The 18407-nt window shown below is 46.2% G+C and overlaps 1 protein-coding gene across 1 annotated transcript in view; it reads right to left on the bottom strand.

Moving 5' to 3' along the window:
- Positions 1-18407, bottom strand: part of LOC311129441 (protein DOP1B-like) — a 50743-nt gene that overhangs the window by 6434 nt on the left and 25902 nt on the right. The window contains exons 11-31 of the mRNA XM_084161724.1: positions 16025-16144; positions 15838-15907; positions 15165-15401; positions 14315-14658; positions 13663-14078; positions 13190-13461; positions 12736-12888; positions 10245-10345; positions 9748-9938; positions 7943-9645; positions 7628-7819; positions 7381-7506; positions 5633-5767; positions 5471-5526; positions 5240-5344; positions 4237-4303; positions 3857-4013; positions 2950-3032; positions 996-1255; positions 816-877; positions 597-725 (exon numbers count right to left, since the gene is read on the bottom strand). Coding sequence (XP_084017850.1) covers positions 597-725; positions 816-877; positions 996-1255; positions 2950-3032; positions 3857-4013; positions 4237-4303; positions 5240-5344; positions 5471-5526; positions 5633-5767; positions 7381-7506; positions 7628-7819; positions 7943-9645; positions 9748-9938; positions 10245-10345; positions 12736-12888; positions 13190-13461; positions 13663-14078; positions 14315-14658; positions 15165-15401; positions 15838-15907; positions 16025-16144 — 4979 coding nt within the window. The remainder of the gene's footprint in view (positions 1-596; positions 726-815; positions 878-995; positions 1256-2949; positions 3033-3856; positions 4014-4236; positions 4304-5239; positions 5345-5470; positions 5527-5632; positions 5768-7380; positions 7507-7627; positions 7820-7942; positions 9646-9747; positions 9939-10244; positions 10346-12735; positions 12889-13189; positions 13462-13662; positions 14079-14314; positions 14659-15164; positions 15402-15837; positions 15908-16024; positions 16145-18407) is intronic.

Below are 18407 nucleotides of genomic sequence, written 5' to 3'. Positions count from 1 at the left end.
CAGCAACAAGTTTGTCTAACTAGCGCAAGTCTGTTTGGGACACACATACGCACAGAGGTTTCACTCTCGCCAAAACCTGTCCAAAATAAGCCCAATGCTTTTCTATGGGCTTATTTTGGACCTAAGCTTGTCGCCCGCCTTTGGGATAATGAGCATGAGCATCTCGTCATTACATACAGATCTCTGCTGTCACACACACCGGCCCCTGCTCCCTTCTCGCCCCTCCCACACCCTTCTGCTGAAACAAGCAGAGCACAGCGCACCGGCTCTATCGAGTCGCACGAGCAAGTCTCCATTGATTTATTTTTATTTTTGTAAAGTTAACAAAATTGTACATGTATTTCGACTATCCGGAAATCCCAAAAAATATAATGATATTATTAGAATACTGAAATAATTTAAAATGCCCATCCCTAATTACATTATACTGTAAATGAAGGATTCATATTGGCCTCATAAAATATCACACACACACTCACATTCTCTATCACATGTCATTGTCTACACACTCAGACACACAGCAGCAATGTTCATGCAAAGCATTCAGTCACACACACAAATAAATAAATACACAGAAACACAAGAAGCACACCCACCTTGGATGAGGGGCAGGTACAGATGGTACTGGTCTAACTCTCCACTGAACATGGCAAAGGCCTGACGCTTCAGTAACATGGGCTTCTGCTCTGCACTGGGAAACAGCTTCAGAGAACTGCTCTGCATGCCTGCAATACACACACAGGGTTAACACACACACGAACGAACACACACACGCACGAACACACACACAAACAGGGTTGGGTGGCTCTACTTACTCATGAGGTCTTTGAACATGGTCTTCTCATGGGTCAGCAGGTGGTCGATGATGGACCTCCAGCTATAGAAAACAGAGGTCAGGAGGTCAAACAGTCATTTTCTTTTGACATGTTATCTGATGATAATGTCAATATTTACATGTAATGTACAGCCACACACACACACAAACACAATCTTACTGTGGGGTGCAGGAGACGTCCATGGTGAAGAAGAGGGGGTCCATGTAGAGTTCAAAGGCCTCTTTCCTCCAGGCCCTCTTGGTGTAGGCGTACCCACTCAGATTGCTCAGAAGCTGGGCACCCGCACCGAAACTGGGCATGTTGTAGGCACTGTGGTTCTTCAGGTAGGGGAAGACGTAGTACATGAGGCGAGAGATGAGAGGGACGGCTTTCTCCTTCTCATCACTGCGATACACCATGTCCAGGAGAGGGGCTAGAACCTGCAGAGGAAGAGGGTCTGTCATATACAGAAACACATACAGTGGGGAAAAAAAGTATTTAGTCAGCCACCAATTGTGCAAGTTCTCCCACTTAAAAAGATGAGAGAGGCCTGTAATTTTCATCATAGGTACACGTCAACTATGACAGACAAAATGAGAAAGAAAAATCCAGAAAATCACATTGTAGGATTTTTTCTGAATTTTTTTGCAAATTATGGTGGAAAATAAGTATTTGGTCAATAACAAAAGTTTCTCAATACTTTGTTATATACCCTTTGTTGGCAATGACACAGGTCAAACGTTTTCTGTAAGTCTTCACAAGGTTTTCACACACTGTTGCTGGTATTTTGGCCCATTCCTCCATGCAGATCTCCTCTAGAGCAGTGATGTTTTGGGGCTGTCGCTGGGCAACACAGACTTTCAACTCCCTCCAAAGATTTTCTATGGGGTTGAGATCTGGAGACTGGCTAGGCCACTCCAGGACCTTGAAATGCTTCTTACGAAGCCACTCCTTCGTTGCCCGGGCGGTGTGTTTGGGATCATTGTCATGCTGAAAGACCCAGCCACGTTTCATCTTCAATGCCCTTGCTGATGGAAGGAGGTTTTCACTCAAAATCTCACGATACATGGCCCCATTCATTCTTTCCTTTACACGGATCAGTCGTCCTGGTCCCTTTGCAGAAAAACAGCCCCAAAGCATGATGTTTCCACCCCCATGCTTCACAGTAGGTATGGTGTTCTTTGGATGCAACTCAGCATTCTTTGTCCTCCAAACACGACGAGTTGAGTTTTTACCAAAAAGTTCTATTTTGGTTTCATCTGACCATATGACATTCTCCCAATCTTCTTCTGGATCATCCAAATGCACTCTAGCAAACTTCAGACGGGCCTGGACATGTACTGGCTTAAGCAGGGGGACACGTCTAGCACTGCAGGATTTGAGTCCCTGGCGGCGTAGTGTGTTACTGATGGTAGGCTTTGTTACTTTGGTCCCAGCTCTCTGCAGGTCATTCACTAGATCCCCCCGTGTGGTTCTGGGATTTTTGCTCACCGTTCTTGTGATCATTTTGACCCCACAGGGTGAGATCTTGCATGGAGCCCCAGATCGAGGGAGATTATCAGTGGTCTTGTATGTCTTCCATTTCCTAATAATTGCTCCCACAGTTGATTTCTTAAAACCAAGCTGCTTACCTATTGCAGATTCAGTCTTCCCAGCCTGGTGCAGGTCTACAATTTTGTTTCTGGTGTCCTTTGACAGCTCTTTGGTCTTGGCCATAGTGGAGTTTGGAGTGTGACTGTTTGAGGTTGTGGACAGGTGTCTTTTATACTGATAACAAGTTCAAACAGGTGCCATTAATACAGGTAACGAGTGGAGGACAGAGGAGCCTCTTAAAGAAGAAGTTACAGGTCTGTGAGAGCCAGAAATCTTGCTTGTTTGTAGGTGACCAAATACTTATTTTCCACCATAATTTGCAAATAAATTCATAAAAAATGCTACAATGTGATTTTCTGGATTTTTTTTTCTCAATTTGTCTGTCATAGTTGACGTGTACCTATGATGAAAATTACAGGCCTCTCTCATCTTTTTAAGTGGGAGAACTTGCACAATTGGTGGCTGACTAAATACTTTTTTCCCCCACTGTACATAGGTGTGAAAACCATAGTTGCACACATTCGCACACGAACACACTTACCTCTGCCAATAGCGCTAGGGCTTGCACACTGTATACAGAGGGAGCTGAGGAAGAGACCATGGTGCTGGCCTGAGCTACAGAGTCTGGAGAAGAGAAGAAAGTTGAGGAGAAAGAAGGAGACGGGGACAGAAGTGAGTTGTTACTCATAAATATGTATGACTTAATTCTATAGTGCTTGCCCTGAGGGCCAACCCAAGACTTAACCTCCTCAGGGTAGCAGGAAGGAACTCTATCTCATCCTTCAGACCACATCCTGAGTCTAACCATGAAGTACTGCTGCCAGTGAAGCTGCAGGGCTCTTACATCACTGCAGGAACCAGTCTGGTTGCCATGGTAACAGCAGAGGAGAGAAGCACTTCTTCCAATGCACTTTTGGGGGAAGTGTCCTTCTTCCTCACTGGACCACTACACTGGGGAACTAAGAGGGGAAGTGCGGTGTTTCCATGGTTACATTATAGGTCTGTGGACACTCTCAGTCCACTCTAATGTAGACCTGAAGAGAGATGAGGAGAGAATCAAGAGGAAAGGAGACTGTTGGTTGAGGTGGGCCCTCTGGCTTTTCTCAGCCAATAATGTGGAACGTGCTTAAGGGGGTCAGGGGTTGGTTACCAAGGAGAGTCATGCCCTGAGGGTTTAGGATGTTAGCAGCTCTGAGCCTGTTTGAAGCCTAATTGACACCTTCTGCTTCGATCGAATGTCAATTGAATGTCCGCTCCAGTCCGCACCTTCTTGGAAAAGTGTCCTGGAAAAGTGTGGATATATAGGGACAGGAGTGGACATTCGATATTGCATCATTTCTTTAGAGCGGACCTACCAGACCGCAAGGTGTAAACTAGGCTTTAGTCTGTTCCTGATAGAAACCAGGGATGTCTCCAGGTGAGTGTGTGTGTGTGGTATCCATGGTTACCGTAGAGGTCCAGGTCCAGCTCGTCGGATGGCTCCTCTGTCTCAGGACACACCTGGGGCTGGTTCTTGACCTCCAGGTTACGGCTGAGCCAGCTGGTCTGCTCCAGAGACGACCCCGCCACCCCGCCCACAGCCTCCAGGATCTTCTGGGTCACCTCCTACATAGTATCACCATCATCATGTATCTCACACTGTACCCTCTCAAACTCACACTAAAGCCTAATTTACACCTTTCGCTTCAATCAAACGTCCGCTCCCTTTCGCACAGGTCCGCAGAGCGGGGTTTCTGAGTCCGTGCGGACAGACCTAGCGGATGGTGTGGAAGAGAAAGGTGCAAATTAGGCTTAAGCCAGGATTGTGATACTGTGCTCCATGTCTTACCTGCATGTCCCTGGTGTCCTTCTTATTGTCCAGGTTGGGGAGCCGGTTTACAAAGTCATTGAGGATCCTGTGGTAGGAGAGAATTAAAATAACAGTACAATTCTGGATTGGTAGACCAGAGTGCAATAATATCTTGTTAATTCTGATACAGTATCAAACCAAAGCATATCTATGATATGTGTGTTCTACTTATGTTTGGAAATAACATATAGGAGAAACATTGTTTCAAACAGAGAGTGATATGCTGGGAACAATATCTATAGTAATAAATCTGTATGACCGGAGATTAATGACTGATAACCAGGGGTGTAAAGTAAAAATACTTTTAAGTACTACTTAAGTAGTTTGTATTGGTATCTGTACTTTACTTTACTATTTATATTTTTGACAACTTTTACTTCACAACATTCCTAAAGAAAATAATGTACTTTTTACATTTTCCCCGACACTCAAAAGTACTCGTTACATTTTGAATGCTTAGCAGGACAGGAAAATGGTCCAATTCACGCATGTATCAAGAGAACATCCCTGGTCATCCCTACTGCCTCTGATCTGGCGGACTCACTAAACACACATACTTTGTTTGTAAATTATGTCTGAGTGTTGGAGTGTGCCCCTGGCTATCTGTAAAAAAAAATACAAGAAAATAGTGCCGTCTGGTTTGCTTAATATAAGGAATTTGAAATGATTTATACTTTAACTTTTGATACTTAAGTATATTTTAGCAATTACTTTTCCTTTTGATTCTTAAGTATATTTTAGCAATTACATTGACTTTTGATACTTAAGTATATTTCAAACCAAATACTTTTAGACTTTTACTCAAGTAGTATTTTACTGGGTGACTTTCACTTTTACTTGAGTCATTTTCTATGAAGGTATCTTTACTTTTACTCATGTGTGACAATTGGGTACTTTATCCACCACTGCTGATAACGGTTTATAGACATTGGACATCAAATGACAGTAGATATGTCAGACAGACAGGAAGTTGCTGACTCACCCCAGCAGCAGGAAGTGTCCGGGCGGGGCCAGGTTGAGCTGCACAGACTCTCTGAGAAGAGTGAGGAGGGGCGCCACGTTCTCCTGGAGAGCCTGAGCCGGAATACTACCACACACAGAGAGAGGAGGAAGGTGAAACATTTTTAAATGCTATCACATATAAGCAAGAACTGAAGTGTATTACTAACTACATGACAGTGTGAATCTCTGTGTTGATGTTGTAGTTTGTTACCTCTGGATGTAGGCGTAGCTGAACTGTAGCATGGGGATGTCTACCAGGGTGGACTTCTGCCACACAGAGAAAGGAAACAAATGACCTTCAGAGTACCACCATACCACCATGTAATTTCTCTCTGGGTTAAACAGTCAAATATTTAGGTTTATGTGTGTGTACCTGGTCTCGTTTGATCTGGTGGGGTTTTTTCACCACCTCTTTGACCATCTGCAAGATATTGTCTGTGCGGAGCGTTTCCAGGGACTTCACCAGATCCACGATGGTCAGACGAGACTCACTGGCCACAGGTAAGATCTACAGAGAAAGATAGAGATTGAGATTGAGAGAGGGGTTACTTTGTGTGTCACCCTCTTGTTGTCATGTAAACAGTGGTGTTTGACAGAAGGTAGACTACAGTGCATTCAGAAAGTATTCAGACCCCTTGACTTTTTCCACATTTTGTTACGTTACAGCCTTATTCTAAAATGGATTAAATAGTTTTTTTCCCCCCCTCATCAATCTACACACAATACCCAATAATGACAAAGCAAAAACAGGTTTCTAGACATTTTTGCAAATGTATTAAAAATTAAAAACAGAAATATCACATTTACAGAAGTATTTAGACCCTTTACTCAGTACTTGGTTGAAGCACCTTTGGCAGCGATTACAGCCTCAAGTCTTCTTGGGTATGACGCTACAAGCTTGGCACACCTCTCAAGCTCTGTCAGGTTGGATGGGGAGGGTCGCTGCACAGCTAATTTCAGTTCTTTCCAGAGATGTTCGATCTGGTTCAAGTCCGGGATTTGGCTGGGCCACTCAAAGACATTCAGAGACTTGTCCCGAAGCCACTCCTGCGTTGTCTTGGCTGTGTGCTTAGGGTCATTGTGTTATTGGAAGGTGAACCTTCACCTGCTCCAGAGGTCCTGAGCTCTCGGGAGCAGGTTTTCATCATGGACCTCTCTGTACTTTGCTCCGTTCATCTTTCCCTCGATCCTGACTAGTCTCCCAGTCCCTGCCGCTGAAAAACATCACCACAACATGATGCTGCCACCACCATGCTTCACCGTAGAGATGGTGCCAGATTTCCTCCAGATGTGATGCTTGGCATTCAGGCCAAAGAGTTCAATCTTGGTTTCATCAGACCAGAGAACCTTGTTTCTCATGGTCTGAAAGTGCCCTTTGGCAAACTCCAAGCGGGCTGTCATGTGCCTTTTACTGAGGAGTGGCTTCCGCCTGACCACTCTACCATAAAGGCCTGATTGGTGGAGTGCTGCAGAGATGGTTGTCCTTCTGGAAGGTTCTCCCATCTCCACAGAGGAACTCTGGAGCTCTGTCAGAGTGACCATCAGGTTCTTAGTCAACTCCCTGACCAAGGCCCTTCTCCCCCGATTGCTCAGTTTGGCTGGGCGGCCAGCTCTAGGAAGAGTCTTGGTGGTTCCAAACTTCTTCCATTTAAGAATGATGGAGGCCACTGTGTTCTTGGGGACCTTCAATGCTGCAGACATGTTTTGGTACGCTTCCCCAGATCTGTGCCTCGACACAATCCTGTCTCGGAGCTCTACGGAAAATTCCTTCGACCTCATGGCTTGGTTTTTGCTCTGACATGCACTGTCAACTGTGGGATCTTATATAGACAGGTGTGTAAATAACGCATTTCTGTTTTTTAATACATTTGCAAACATTTCTAAAAACCTGTTTACACTTTGTCATTATGGGGTATTGTGTGTAGATTGATGACGGAAAAAAATTATGTAATACATTTTAGAATAAGGCTTTAATTGTATTAATGCCCATGATTTTGGAATGAGATGTTCAACGAGCAGGTGTCCACATACATTTGGTAATGTAGTGTACTTGTGTGTGTGTGTTGCCTACAAGTCCCACAAGCTTGTTGCAAAATATATATTTTTTTTTAAAGCACTCACTTTGTTTTTGGTGTGTCTCCTCTTGCTCCTCCGGCTGCTCCACACAACTCCCACTGATGCCATTAACTGCACCCCATACTGCCCCGTCAGAGGAGTCAGGAACTCCAACACTCGCTGCCTCAGGGTCTACACACACACACATAAACACACACACAATGAGCAGTACCGTAAGAGAGTGACACACAAATGCACATGCAAAACATATCACAGCACTACTGTCCATAAGAACACACACATACATACAAACCTTGGAGCTCCTGAAGTAGACAGAAGTGGAGGTGTGTCTGGCGGTCTGGGCGTAGTCTGAGCCCCTACTTTGGGACTCCTCCCTCTTGACCACACCCCACAGCAGAGCCATGCTACTGAGCATGTGCGGCAGCTCCTCAATCACAGCGTTGCGGGCGTTCCGGACGTCTGCAGGGTCACAGGCCACCAGGGACTGAGAGGGAGGGATGGAAACATTTAAACGTTTTCTGCATTCAACTCTTTGTCCAAGTGTGTGGCACAGTGATCCACCTACATGTAGCCAAATCAGCAGACTGCATGGGTGTGTGTGACTCACCTTCTTGTTGTCCAGTAGACAGTGGTGAGTGAGTGTGGTCAGTCCCTCCAGTAGGGTGAGAGGATAATCAGGAGCGATGTTCTCCTTCCTGCCACTCAGACTCTGTGTAGCCTTCCCCCCGTCGTGATCGTACTGTTTGACCAGCTCGTCCAGGTTCCTGCAGATCTGAGTGATGAGCGGAGCCACGATGATGCCCAGCGAGCGCCCCAGGTAGGGCAGAGACGAGCAAAGCAGCGCCACCCAGTGGGGGTGCATGGCATAGCCGTACTGCGGCTGCAGAGCCCGGGCTGCAGCAGACACAAACATCCCCTGGGCTGTGATGGGCTGGGTCTTGACGTACTGAGCTGCCTTGATGGACTGTTGGAACAGAACCGCTGTCTGCCATTCCCGCGCTAGTGCTGAGGAGGCAGGGGTGGCTGCAGGGGTGTCACGGGGCTCATCGGGGTGCAAGGTCGAACCAGACCCCCCTGGCCACACGTGGTACTCCAGGACGATGAGGGCCTGTAGAAGCTTGAGCAGCTCCATCTGTAAGGGGTACTGCTCCTGTCCCCCTCCCCCTCCCAGATTCACCAGGCTCTCCTCAGACAGATCCACCTGTTCATCTAACAGATCTACACCCCCCATGGCAGAGCCCTTCTCCGTTCCTCTCTGGCTGATGTACATGGAGGCTGAGAGGGTGAGGAGGGCGTACTGCTGCACCTTACACCCGGCCAGCAGCTTGCAGATGGGCTCCGGGCTGACCCCAGCCTCACCCTGGGTGGAGGTGTCTCCCTGGCCCCGCACTACGATCCCCAGCTGGGTCACCAGGCGGGTCAGCACCCCCACGCTCTTCACCTGGACCTCCCTATTCCCCTGCAGCTCCCTGGGGTCCAGGGTGAGGTAGGACGGATAGTAGGAGCGCAGGAACCTCAGGCACAGGGACACCATCAGCTCGATGAGCAGGGAGAGGGGACTGGAGGGCGAAGAGGTTGGCGAGAGCAGGCGTCCGTAGAAGCCTCTTCCGTCCTGGGCCTGCTGGTGGCGCTGGAGCAGGTTGGAGACCAGATTGAGGTGTGCAGCTGAGCTGGTGTCCAGGGAGGTGGAGGAGAGGGCATCCACTAGAGGCTGCTGGGCACTGCTCCTCAACAGGCTGTCCAGCAGGGCCAGGCCGTGGAGCAGACGGGGCCAGCCGCCGGCCACAGAGTACAGCAGAACATGGCGGAAAAGAGAGTCGATGGCTTCCCGCTTCTCACGCTTCTGTTTGAGGAGACGTGACCGAGCCATGGCTTCAAGCTCCAGGTCCTCCTCCTCCTCGCTCGACAGCGAATCAGACGCCTGCGTGTATTCCGATTCCACCCTCCTCAGGCCGTTGACCACACTTCCTTCTTCTACACTACTACCGTAAGGGGCGGAGCTAGAGCTAGAGTTCTCCGTGGAGACCTGGGCGCCGCTCCACTCGGTGTGTTCGCTCTCTTCCTCCTCCGCCTCTTCCTCCGGTTCGTCTTCTTCCTCTGTCGCTTCGCTATCGCTGCGAGACACCCCCGTGGAGTCGGCCGGTGGTTTGGTTGTCTCCGGGTCATGCTCTAGCTCCCCCCACAGGGCCTCCCGGTCCACCAGGATCATGTGACCCAGTGTACCCTCATCTGTTTGGGTGCTGGTTGCCATGGCGTCCGTGTAACCCTTGGTGGTGCTTCGACTTCTGCTGTTTAAACCTTTCAGATGACCTACAGAGAGAAAGATGTTTCTGAGCATATCAAAACACAAACAAACACACTAGGAGAGCAACATCCCTAAACACTCCAACAATCACCACTTCACACACATACCTGCGGTGAGGTTCTGTTTGACACTCTGGATGGTGCAGCGCTTGGTGGAGGGGTGGAGCAGCAGCAGCAGAACAGGCTCCAATATGCGGACCACGTCCTGCAGGGAGAGAGCCCTGACCAGCCAGCACTGGGCTGCAGCACTCACAGAACCATCTGGGCTGTTCAGACAGTCCACCACCACACACAGAGACCTGGGACAGAGATACACAGAGTCAGTCATAGAGAGCTGAGAGACACACACACATCATCTTAAATGGTGACCTGAGTGAGTGAGTGACTGAGTGAGTGAGTGAGTGACTGAGTGAGTGACTGAGTGAGTGAGTGAGTGACTGAGTGAGTGACTGAGTGAGTGAGTGAGAGAAGGAGAGAGCGAGAGAAGGAGAAGGAGAGAGATACACAGTCCATCTCAGCAATCTGAGGAAAAGGAGAACAGGTTCACCATGGTAGTAAATAGTAATGTAGTAGTAAACCACTGACCACTCCAGCTCTGTACTCACCGGTCAAACGAGCGGTTCAGAGACATGGTCCGGTTTGACTGGATGTCCCTGGTCAGGTGCCACAGCACTGAGAACCTGTGTAGGGCCTCCAACCGTACAGCCTGAGGGACACACACACACACAACGTCATTTACATGTTAGTTAAACACACAGGATAACTTGCTCTTAGTTATATCACATGAGCATGGGTAAGGTGTGAATATGTAAAACTGGGCTGTTTTTCTTAGTTACAGTGCCTTCTTTAAATGTGTTAGGGATGCTGTAGGGCAGGGGTAGGCAACTAGATTGTTGTCGGAGCGGATGGGGCCGGAACATAATTATAATTTATACACTACAAATTGACCACAACTAAGCGCAAAATGAGATTGTATTTGAAAATAATGATCATTTCATACCTTGATTACATTGAGACACGATCACGTCTCTTTTTTTATTTTATTTGTGAGAATGCTTGGGAACTAGGGTTGAATAGCGGGAACCGGGTTACTGAGATTTCCTGCAAAAACCCACTTCCTTTTCCCGGAATAAATAACTGCGAGAAACCGGTAAATTATAAGAAATGACTTCTATGAACAGCATGACGTGAAATGGAACTGTTCAATTACATGCGATGTCTAAATCTGGCTTCTCTTCGGCCTTCTCTCTGCATGATCAATCATCAACGTTAAGGGTGGGGACAGACAGCGCATCTCATTAGGCTATGGAGTGCAGTTCACAATACATGTATTATCTTATCATAGTAACTTTTTTTCTTGTGACAGGTAGGCCTACGTTTACTACAGAAAAGCCTATGCTACAGTATATAATATAAGGACTGAATGCGCATCTAATTTACACATCACCAAGGGGCCACCTTACTTTTTAATTGTAGCCTAAAGATAATTTTTGGATATTTGCAGCTGCAGAGTTTTACACAGCCTAACACTCGAATATCATTGCTTTAAATCAGTGCGCACTTGAGCACTCTGTCATTTTCTCTCTCCATTAATTCCAATCAAATTGCATCCAAAATAGATAATCCTGTTCAAGATAGATAGATAGATAGATAGATGTCCTAGCCTACCTCTTTCAGGTAATAAATTCAATGCAGTATAGTCTTATATTTAGCTAATGAATGGTGGGTTATGCATACGCTTCTAACTTATAAGCAGCCTCTTGCTCAATACGCACCTGCGCCCCGCTGGCCTCTCTCCTTAAAAAACACTCCTTAGCTCTTGGAGTCCCAGGAAAAGCTAGACTAGAATAGCTTGATGGACATTTTTGTTTAGCATTTCTTATACTAATAGACTATTGGAAGAGGGATGCAAGCTCTTGTTTGCTGAATGCTAAATACAGCAGCCAATAGAAAGAAAAGAGAGAACGTGTGATGGTGGTAGACTATAGCAGTTAATTATTCAGACACATAACCATTTCATCTTCTTGAAGAGAAGTGAAAGAAAGTCATATGCATTTTATTATTGTCCTAAATTATTCAAGCATGTCATTACAATGATGAAGACAACAAAAATTATTTCATTTAACTGTTGAAAGCAAGGAATGAATGAAGCAACAATAGAGAGAGAAAGAGGAGGTAGGCTAATGCGCACGTTGCGCATCATTAGGGGAATTATTATGAAAGGTAGCCTATATAGGCCTATGCATCAGCCTACTAACTATGAAAATGTAAAATAGGCCCTATTATATTTCAAAATGTAAATCAAATTCGCTAGCATATAATTGTAATTTTGTAGGCGGTCTGTACTGCACCAGCATCTAATGTGCTCTCCCAGCTACATGGTTTGAACGAGGTATGTAATTCCAGTCCATATAATACAATACAGTAATACAGTCCACAATCAAAAAGATGAGCCTACTGGAGCTTGTTTCACTTATTTACCGAAGACAGAAAAGCTACATCTATGGGCTTATATGTTTTTCTGTCGTTCTTAATGTGCGGTAGCCTATATATTTTATTTTACCTTTTTTAAGCAGGGAGTCACCATAGGCTATGTATTGGATAACGGCACAATAATTTGGACTTCTTTGGGCTTGGGCTCATAAAATGTATTTTAATGTAGGGCTCATAAAATGTCTGTAGTGTATGGCTAGTATCAGGTAGTATCAGTCTTGAATTTTCTTGCTGATCAAAGCTCGAATCAAATCCAGACATATTTATATGCTTTATATGCTTTAGAATGACACTTCCAGTTTTGGCGGGAAATACCGGATTACCTGGGAGAAAAGTGTTTTATTCCCTGAGTGGAACATTTGTAAAATACCGGGAACAGATTTCCTAAATTAAACACATTTTTAGATGAATTCCAGGTGATTTTTAATTTTTTTACAAAAAACTTTGGAGAGCCAAAACAAATCACTTGTGGGACGGTTTTGGCCTGTGGGCTGCCTGTTGCCGACCACTGCTGTTGGGGTATAGGATGGATCTTTGCTGTAGGCGTGCAGTAAACAGTTTGTCTTGAAATTACAGTAAAACTTGTTAGTGTGTGTTCTGTACCTTGTCTCTGTGCAATAAAGCCTGGCAGATGATGTCCTCACAGATGGATGCGGAGGGGGCCAGGCAGTGGAGCCGATAGAAGAGCTCCACACAGGAGGTGTGCTGCTCTCGGCGCTCCACGTCCAGCTGACCCCACAGCACCTGGGCCACCCGCTGCATGGGGTCACAAAGGTCAAAGGTTAGAGGTGAGGATGATTGGTGTTCATTTGGATCAACTGAAGGCGGCAGCATCAGATAACGAACATTCCTGATCTGGTGAGGTAATAGGCAGCGGACATAAAAGGTGATGATGCTGTTGTACAAGTGAGTTACAGATAACATCCTCAGTAAGGAAATGTACAGATTTCATCATATTATAAAGTAACACGTTGGACCAGCTAGGCCCCCTCATATGTTCCCTCTTCATGTGGCAGTAATACAAGCCCCCTGCCATTGTAGACAATTGTTTTCTGACCTGGTAGAAATCTGTGCCCTGCTCGATGGTGCTAAGCAGGCCTGGGTAGATAGGGGGCACAGTGACCATCTGAAGCTGCCCGCTGAGGGGGTTAGCGTCGCTGGCATGGTAGCGCCTGGTCTTGTCCTGGATGACTAGGGCCAGGGACTGGGAGTGGTTGATGAGCTCCAGCAGAGACGACACGGCCGTGTGCTGCACGTGGTAGTCCCTTGACAGGCAACACAGAGTCATCAAGGACCTCAGCCACACAGGCAGGCTGTCTACGTCACTGCCTGAAGAGAAACACATAAGAGAGAGAAAAACATGTTTTGGTGACTTCAAATTCAATATGTTTAAATGAGTCAAGATCAGGAAAGTATATCAGGGTGCTGACTTTACCCATCATAAAGTGGTCAAATCAACCCTGTTAGTAAGCCGTGTTAGGGTATGGGTAAACAACTATTATTGTGTAAAAGTTTATACTGTGACCTCACCTGTATGGTTGAACATATCGCTGTAGAGCCCATGGCTCTCCTCCTCACTCAGGTACAGGGGGAAGGTAGTAGACTCCAACAGAAGGTGGCACGCTGCCGTGAACGCCTGTCGACACTCCTCCGAAATCTCTGCCCTGCCCCGGGGCTTGTACCCTGCCCCCCAGTCCACCCCTCCTCCTGCACACCTTCGCCCCTTCTTCCTCTCTGTAGGGGGCTCTAGGACAGGGGGGTCTAAGGTGGAGCGTGGTTTGTGTTTGTTGGGGGTGAAGAGCTCGGCTAACTTGTCTTTGATCTGGTTGGTGGTGATCTGAGGGCCCTCCCGGAACGAGGATTTCCGACCAGGGGAGAGGGCAACGGGGTCTGGTTGTACAGCCTCCTCCTGCCCCCTGACGTCCTCCACCTGAACCAGCAGGTACCTGGGAGGGGAGAGAAGGAGGAGGGAGAGGGAGAGAGAGATCGAGAGAGAGAGAAAGAGCGAGAGAAAGGAGAGAGAGCGGGAGAGAGAGAGACCGAGAGAAAGAAAGCGAGAGGTAGAGAGAGAGCGAGGGGAGAGAGCGAGAGAAAGAGACAGAGACAATAAGAACGTTTGTTAGAGTTGATCAAGTTGTTTTGATTGATGATTATATTTCCCTTATGTGATAATGTTCTCTACCTGGTGGTGATGAAGGCCAGGATATCCTGCAAATACTGGGTTATGGTCTCCACACTGCCCCCCTTCCTCCACACGCCCTCGCCCCCTTTCACGATCCCCGCCCCTTCAGGGCCCAGGCCCGACCCTGGTAGGAGGTGCAGCTCTGATGGCGAGGCGCTGATGCCCAATCCGCTGTCTTCAGACCGAAGGGGCAGGAAGGGGCTTTCTCCCTCTACTGGACCAGTCTCCTGCTCCATGTCCCCATTCAGCTTAGGCTCTTCCTCTGGTTCTGCGTTGTCATGGTTACCGTTGACCTTACCACCATCTTCATCATTATCCTCCTCATCCTTCTCCTTGTCCACGTTCTGTAGGGTAGAAAATGTATGATCCAACCAGAATATCACCATTGAGGGAGAGAGTAGTATGACCTAAAATGACTGTTAAAGAACCATCTCCTTGTCCTTAAACTTCTCAAATATCCATGAACCCCATCACGGGCCAGTGAGTGACTGAACAAAGCTAGAGATCAGTGGGAGCTGTGTCTATGTGACAGACAGACAGGTCAATGTTACAGCTGGACTCCAGAACATGGCAAAAAAACTATTACATCTGTATGGACAGTGAAATGAGAAGCATGTGATTGGCCGGCCTGTGTACAGTCAGGATCTAAAATCAAGATGTACAGCATGACCAGGAGCTAACCCTACCAGAAATGTTATCCCTCGGTCAGACAGGTCACCTCCCAGTAAGCATCCTGACCTAAGGGCATGTCCTTTCTGAAGTACCTCTGTAGTGCTGCATTCCTAACTCACATTTTTATTCTACTCTCAATACAGCTTATCTGAACCACTGCACACACACACAGTCTGACCTGAACATATTCGAAGCTCTCCTCCTGTGCCTGTGACTCCACTTCCTGTGTCTGTGACTCCTCCTCCATGTCCATATAAGCCACAGGCATCTGGATCTTACTGAGCACCTTAAAGCAGGCGTGCAGGCCTTGCGTGAGCTCCGATAAGTCCAGGGAGGTCATGTGGGTGCAGAGCACGTGCAGCATGCGGCCCAGCATCTGGGGCAGGAACTGAGACTGGATGTCAGCATGGAGCTCCTATTGGTCCAGACACAGAGAAACGGACCAGTCAGAGGTTTAGAGAGAGAGAGAGAGGGGTTGAGAGAGAGAGCGGTTGAGAGAGAGAGAGAGAGAGAGAGAGAGGTTGAGAGAGAGAGCGGTTGAGAGAGAGAGAGAGAGAGGTTGAGAGAGGTTGAGAGAGAGAGGTTGAGAGAGAGGTTGAGAGAGAGAGGTTGAGAGAGAGAGGTTGAGAGAGCGAGAGGTTGAGAGAGAGAGCGAGAGAGAGAGAGAGGTTGAGAGAGAGAGAGAGAGAGAGAGGTTGAGAGAGAGAGAGAGAGAGAGAGAGAGAGAGAGAGAGAGAGAGAGAGAGAGAGAGGGAGAGACAGAGAGAGAGAGAGAGAGAGAGGGAGAGACAGAGAGAGAGAGAGAGGGAGAGACAGAGAGAGAGAGAGAGAGAGAGAGAGAGAGAGTGTACCAGAGGGATGACATCCATTAGAAATATGATGAGGGTGGAGATCTCTGTGACAGAGGGAGCAGCTGGGTTACTTTGGAAACCCAGACAGGAAGAGAGAGAGAGAGAGCAGTTAAACAATGTTTGAGAAATATGCTTTATAACAGTTAAGCCACTATGACTATTCCAGAGGAGGTACAGTAGGTGTTACCTGAGGCAGGTGCAGAAGTGGCAGGTCATGTAATCCCACAGGAACTCACTGTTCATGGAGCTCACCAGCATGTTCACTGTCTTTATGATCTCTGACGCGTTCTTGTTTTCTTTTATTTTACTGCACAGAAAACACAATCCAAAACACATCCACTCAGTCACTATCATGTCATTCTCTTTTTAGGAAAATCTTAGGATATAAGGACAACCATTCCTAATAAATACCATTCATTTATACACTACCGGTCAAACGTTTTAGAACACCTACTCATTCAAGGGTTTTTCTTTATTGTTACTATTTTCTAAATTGTAGAATAATTGTGAAGACATCAAACACATATGGAATCATGTAGTAACCAAAAAAGTGTTAAACAAATCAAAATATATTTTATATTTGAGATTCTTCAAATAGCCACCCTTTGCCTTGATGACAGCTTTGCACACTCTTGGCATTCTCTCAACCAGCTTCATAAGGTAGTCACCCAGAATGCATTTAAATTAACAGGTGTGCCTTCTTAAAAGTGAATTTGTGCGTTTGAGCCAATCAGTTGTGTTGTGACAAGGTAGGGGGGGTATACATAAGATAGCCCTATTTGGTAAAAGACCAAGTCCATATTATGGCAAGAACAGCTCAAATAAGCAAAGAGAAACGACAGTCCATCATTACTTTAATATTAATTAATAATAATTAATATGCCATTTAGCATACATTTTATTTTAAGACATGAAGGTTAGTCAATACGGAACATCAAGAACTTTGAACGTTTCTTCAAGTGCAGCAGCAAAAACCATCAAGCGCTATGATGAAACTGAGGACCGCCACAGGAATGGAAGACCCAGAGCAACCTCCGCTGCAGAGGATAAGTTCATTAGAGTTACCAGCCTCAGAAATTGCAGCCAAAATAAATGCTTCACAGAGTTCAAGTAACAGACACATCTCAACATCAACTGTTCAGAGGAGACTGTGTGAATCAGGCCTTCATGGTCGAATTGCTGCAAGGAAACCACTAAAGGACACCAATAAGAAGAAGAGACTTGCTTGGGCCAAGAAACACGAGCAATGGACATTAGACCAAATTGGAGATTTTTGGTTCCAACCGTCGTGTCTGTGAGACGCGGTGTGGGTGAACGGATGATCTCCGCATGTGTATTTCCCACCGTAAAGCATGGAGGAGGTGGTGTTATGGTGTGGGGGTGCTTTGCTGGTGACACTGTCGGTGATTTATTTAGAATTCAAGGCACACTTAACCAGCATGGCTACCACAGCATTCTGCAGTGATACACCATCCCATCTGGTTTGGGCTTAGTGGGACTATGATTTGTTTTTCAACAGGACAATGACCCAACACACCTCCAGGCTGTGTAAGGGCTATTTGACCAAGAAGGAGAGTGATGGAGTGCTGCATCAGATGATCTGACCTCCACAATCCCCCGACCTCAACCAAATTGAGCTGGTTTGGGATGAGTCGGACTGCAGAGTGAAGGAAAAGCAGCCAACAAGTGCTCAGCATATGTGGGAACGCCTTCAAGACTGTTGGAAAAGCATTCCATGTGAAGCTGGTTGCGAGAATGACAAGAGTGTGCAAAGCTGTCATCAAGGCAAAGGGTGGCTATTTGAAGAATCTGAAATATAAAATATTTTTTGATTTGTTTAACACTTTTTTGGTTACTACATGTGTTATTTCATAGTTCTGATGTCTTCACTATTATTCTACAATGTAGAAAATAGTAAAAATAAAGAAAAACCCATGAATGAGTAGGGGTTCTAAAACTTTTGACCGGTAGTGTATATCAGTTCATTCTCCACTTACAGTTCCTTCAGAAAGTATTCACACACCTTGGCATTTTCCCAACTGTTGTTGTGTTACAGTCTGAATTTAAAATTGATTAAATTGAGATTGCATCACTGGCCTACACACAATACCCCATAATGTCAAAGTGGAATTATGTTTTTTGAAATTTTTACAAATATAAATAAACGCAACATGCAACAGTTTCAAATATTTTACTGAGTTACAGTTCATATAAGAAAGTCAGTCAATTTAAATAAATAAATTAGGCCCTAATCTATGGATTTCACATGTCTGGGCAGCCGGGCCCAGCCAATCAGAATTTGTTTTCCCCCACAAAAGGGCTTTATTACAGACAAACACTCCAGCTTATGGTAGAGAAATGAACATTCAATTCTCTGGCAACAGCTCTGGTGGACATTGCTGTAGTCAGCATGCCAATTGTACACTCCCTCAAAACTTGAGACATCTGTGGCATTGTGCAGTGTGACAAAACTGCACATTTTAAAGTGGCCGATTATTGTCCCCAGCACAAGGTGCACCTGTGTAATGATCATGCTGTTTAATCAGCTTCTTGATATGCCACACCTGTCA

This window comes from Coregonus lavaretus (genome assembly GCF_964263955.1).
Source record: "Coregonus lavaretus genome assembly, chromosome: 5".
Taxonomy (NCBI): Eukaryota; Metazoa; Chordata; class Actinopteri; order Salmoniformes; family Salmonidae; genus Coregonus; species Coregonus lavaretus.
The sequence above is the reverse complement of the archived record's forward strand: the minus strand, read 5'-3'. Positions and strand labels throughout refer to the sequence as shown.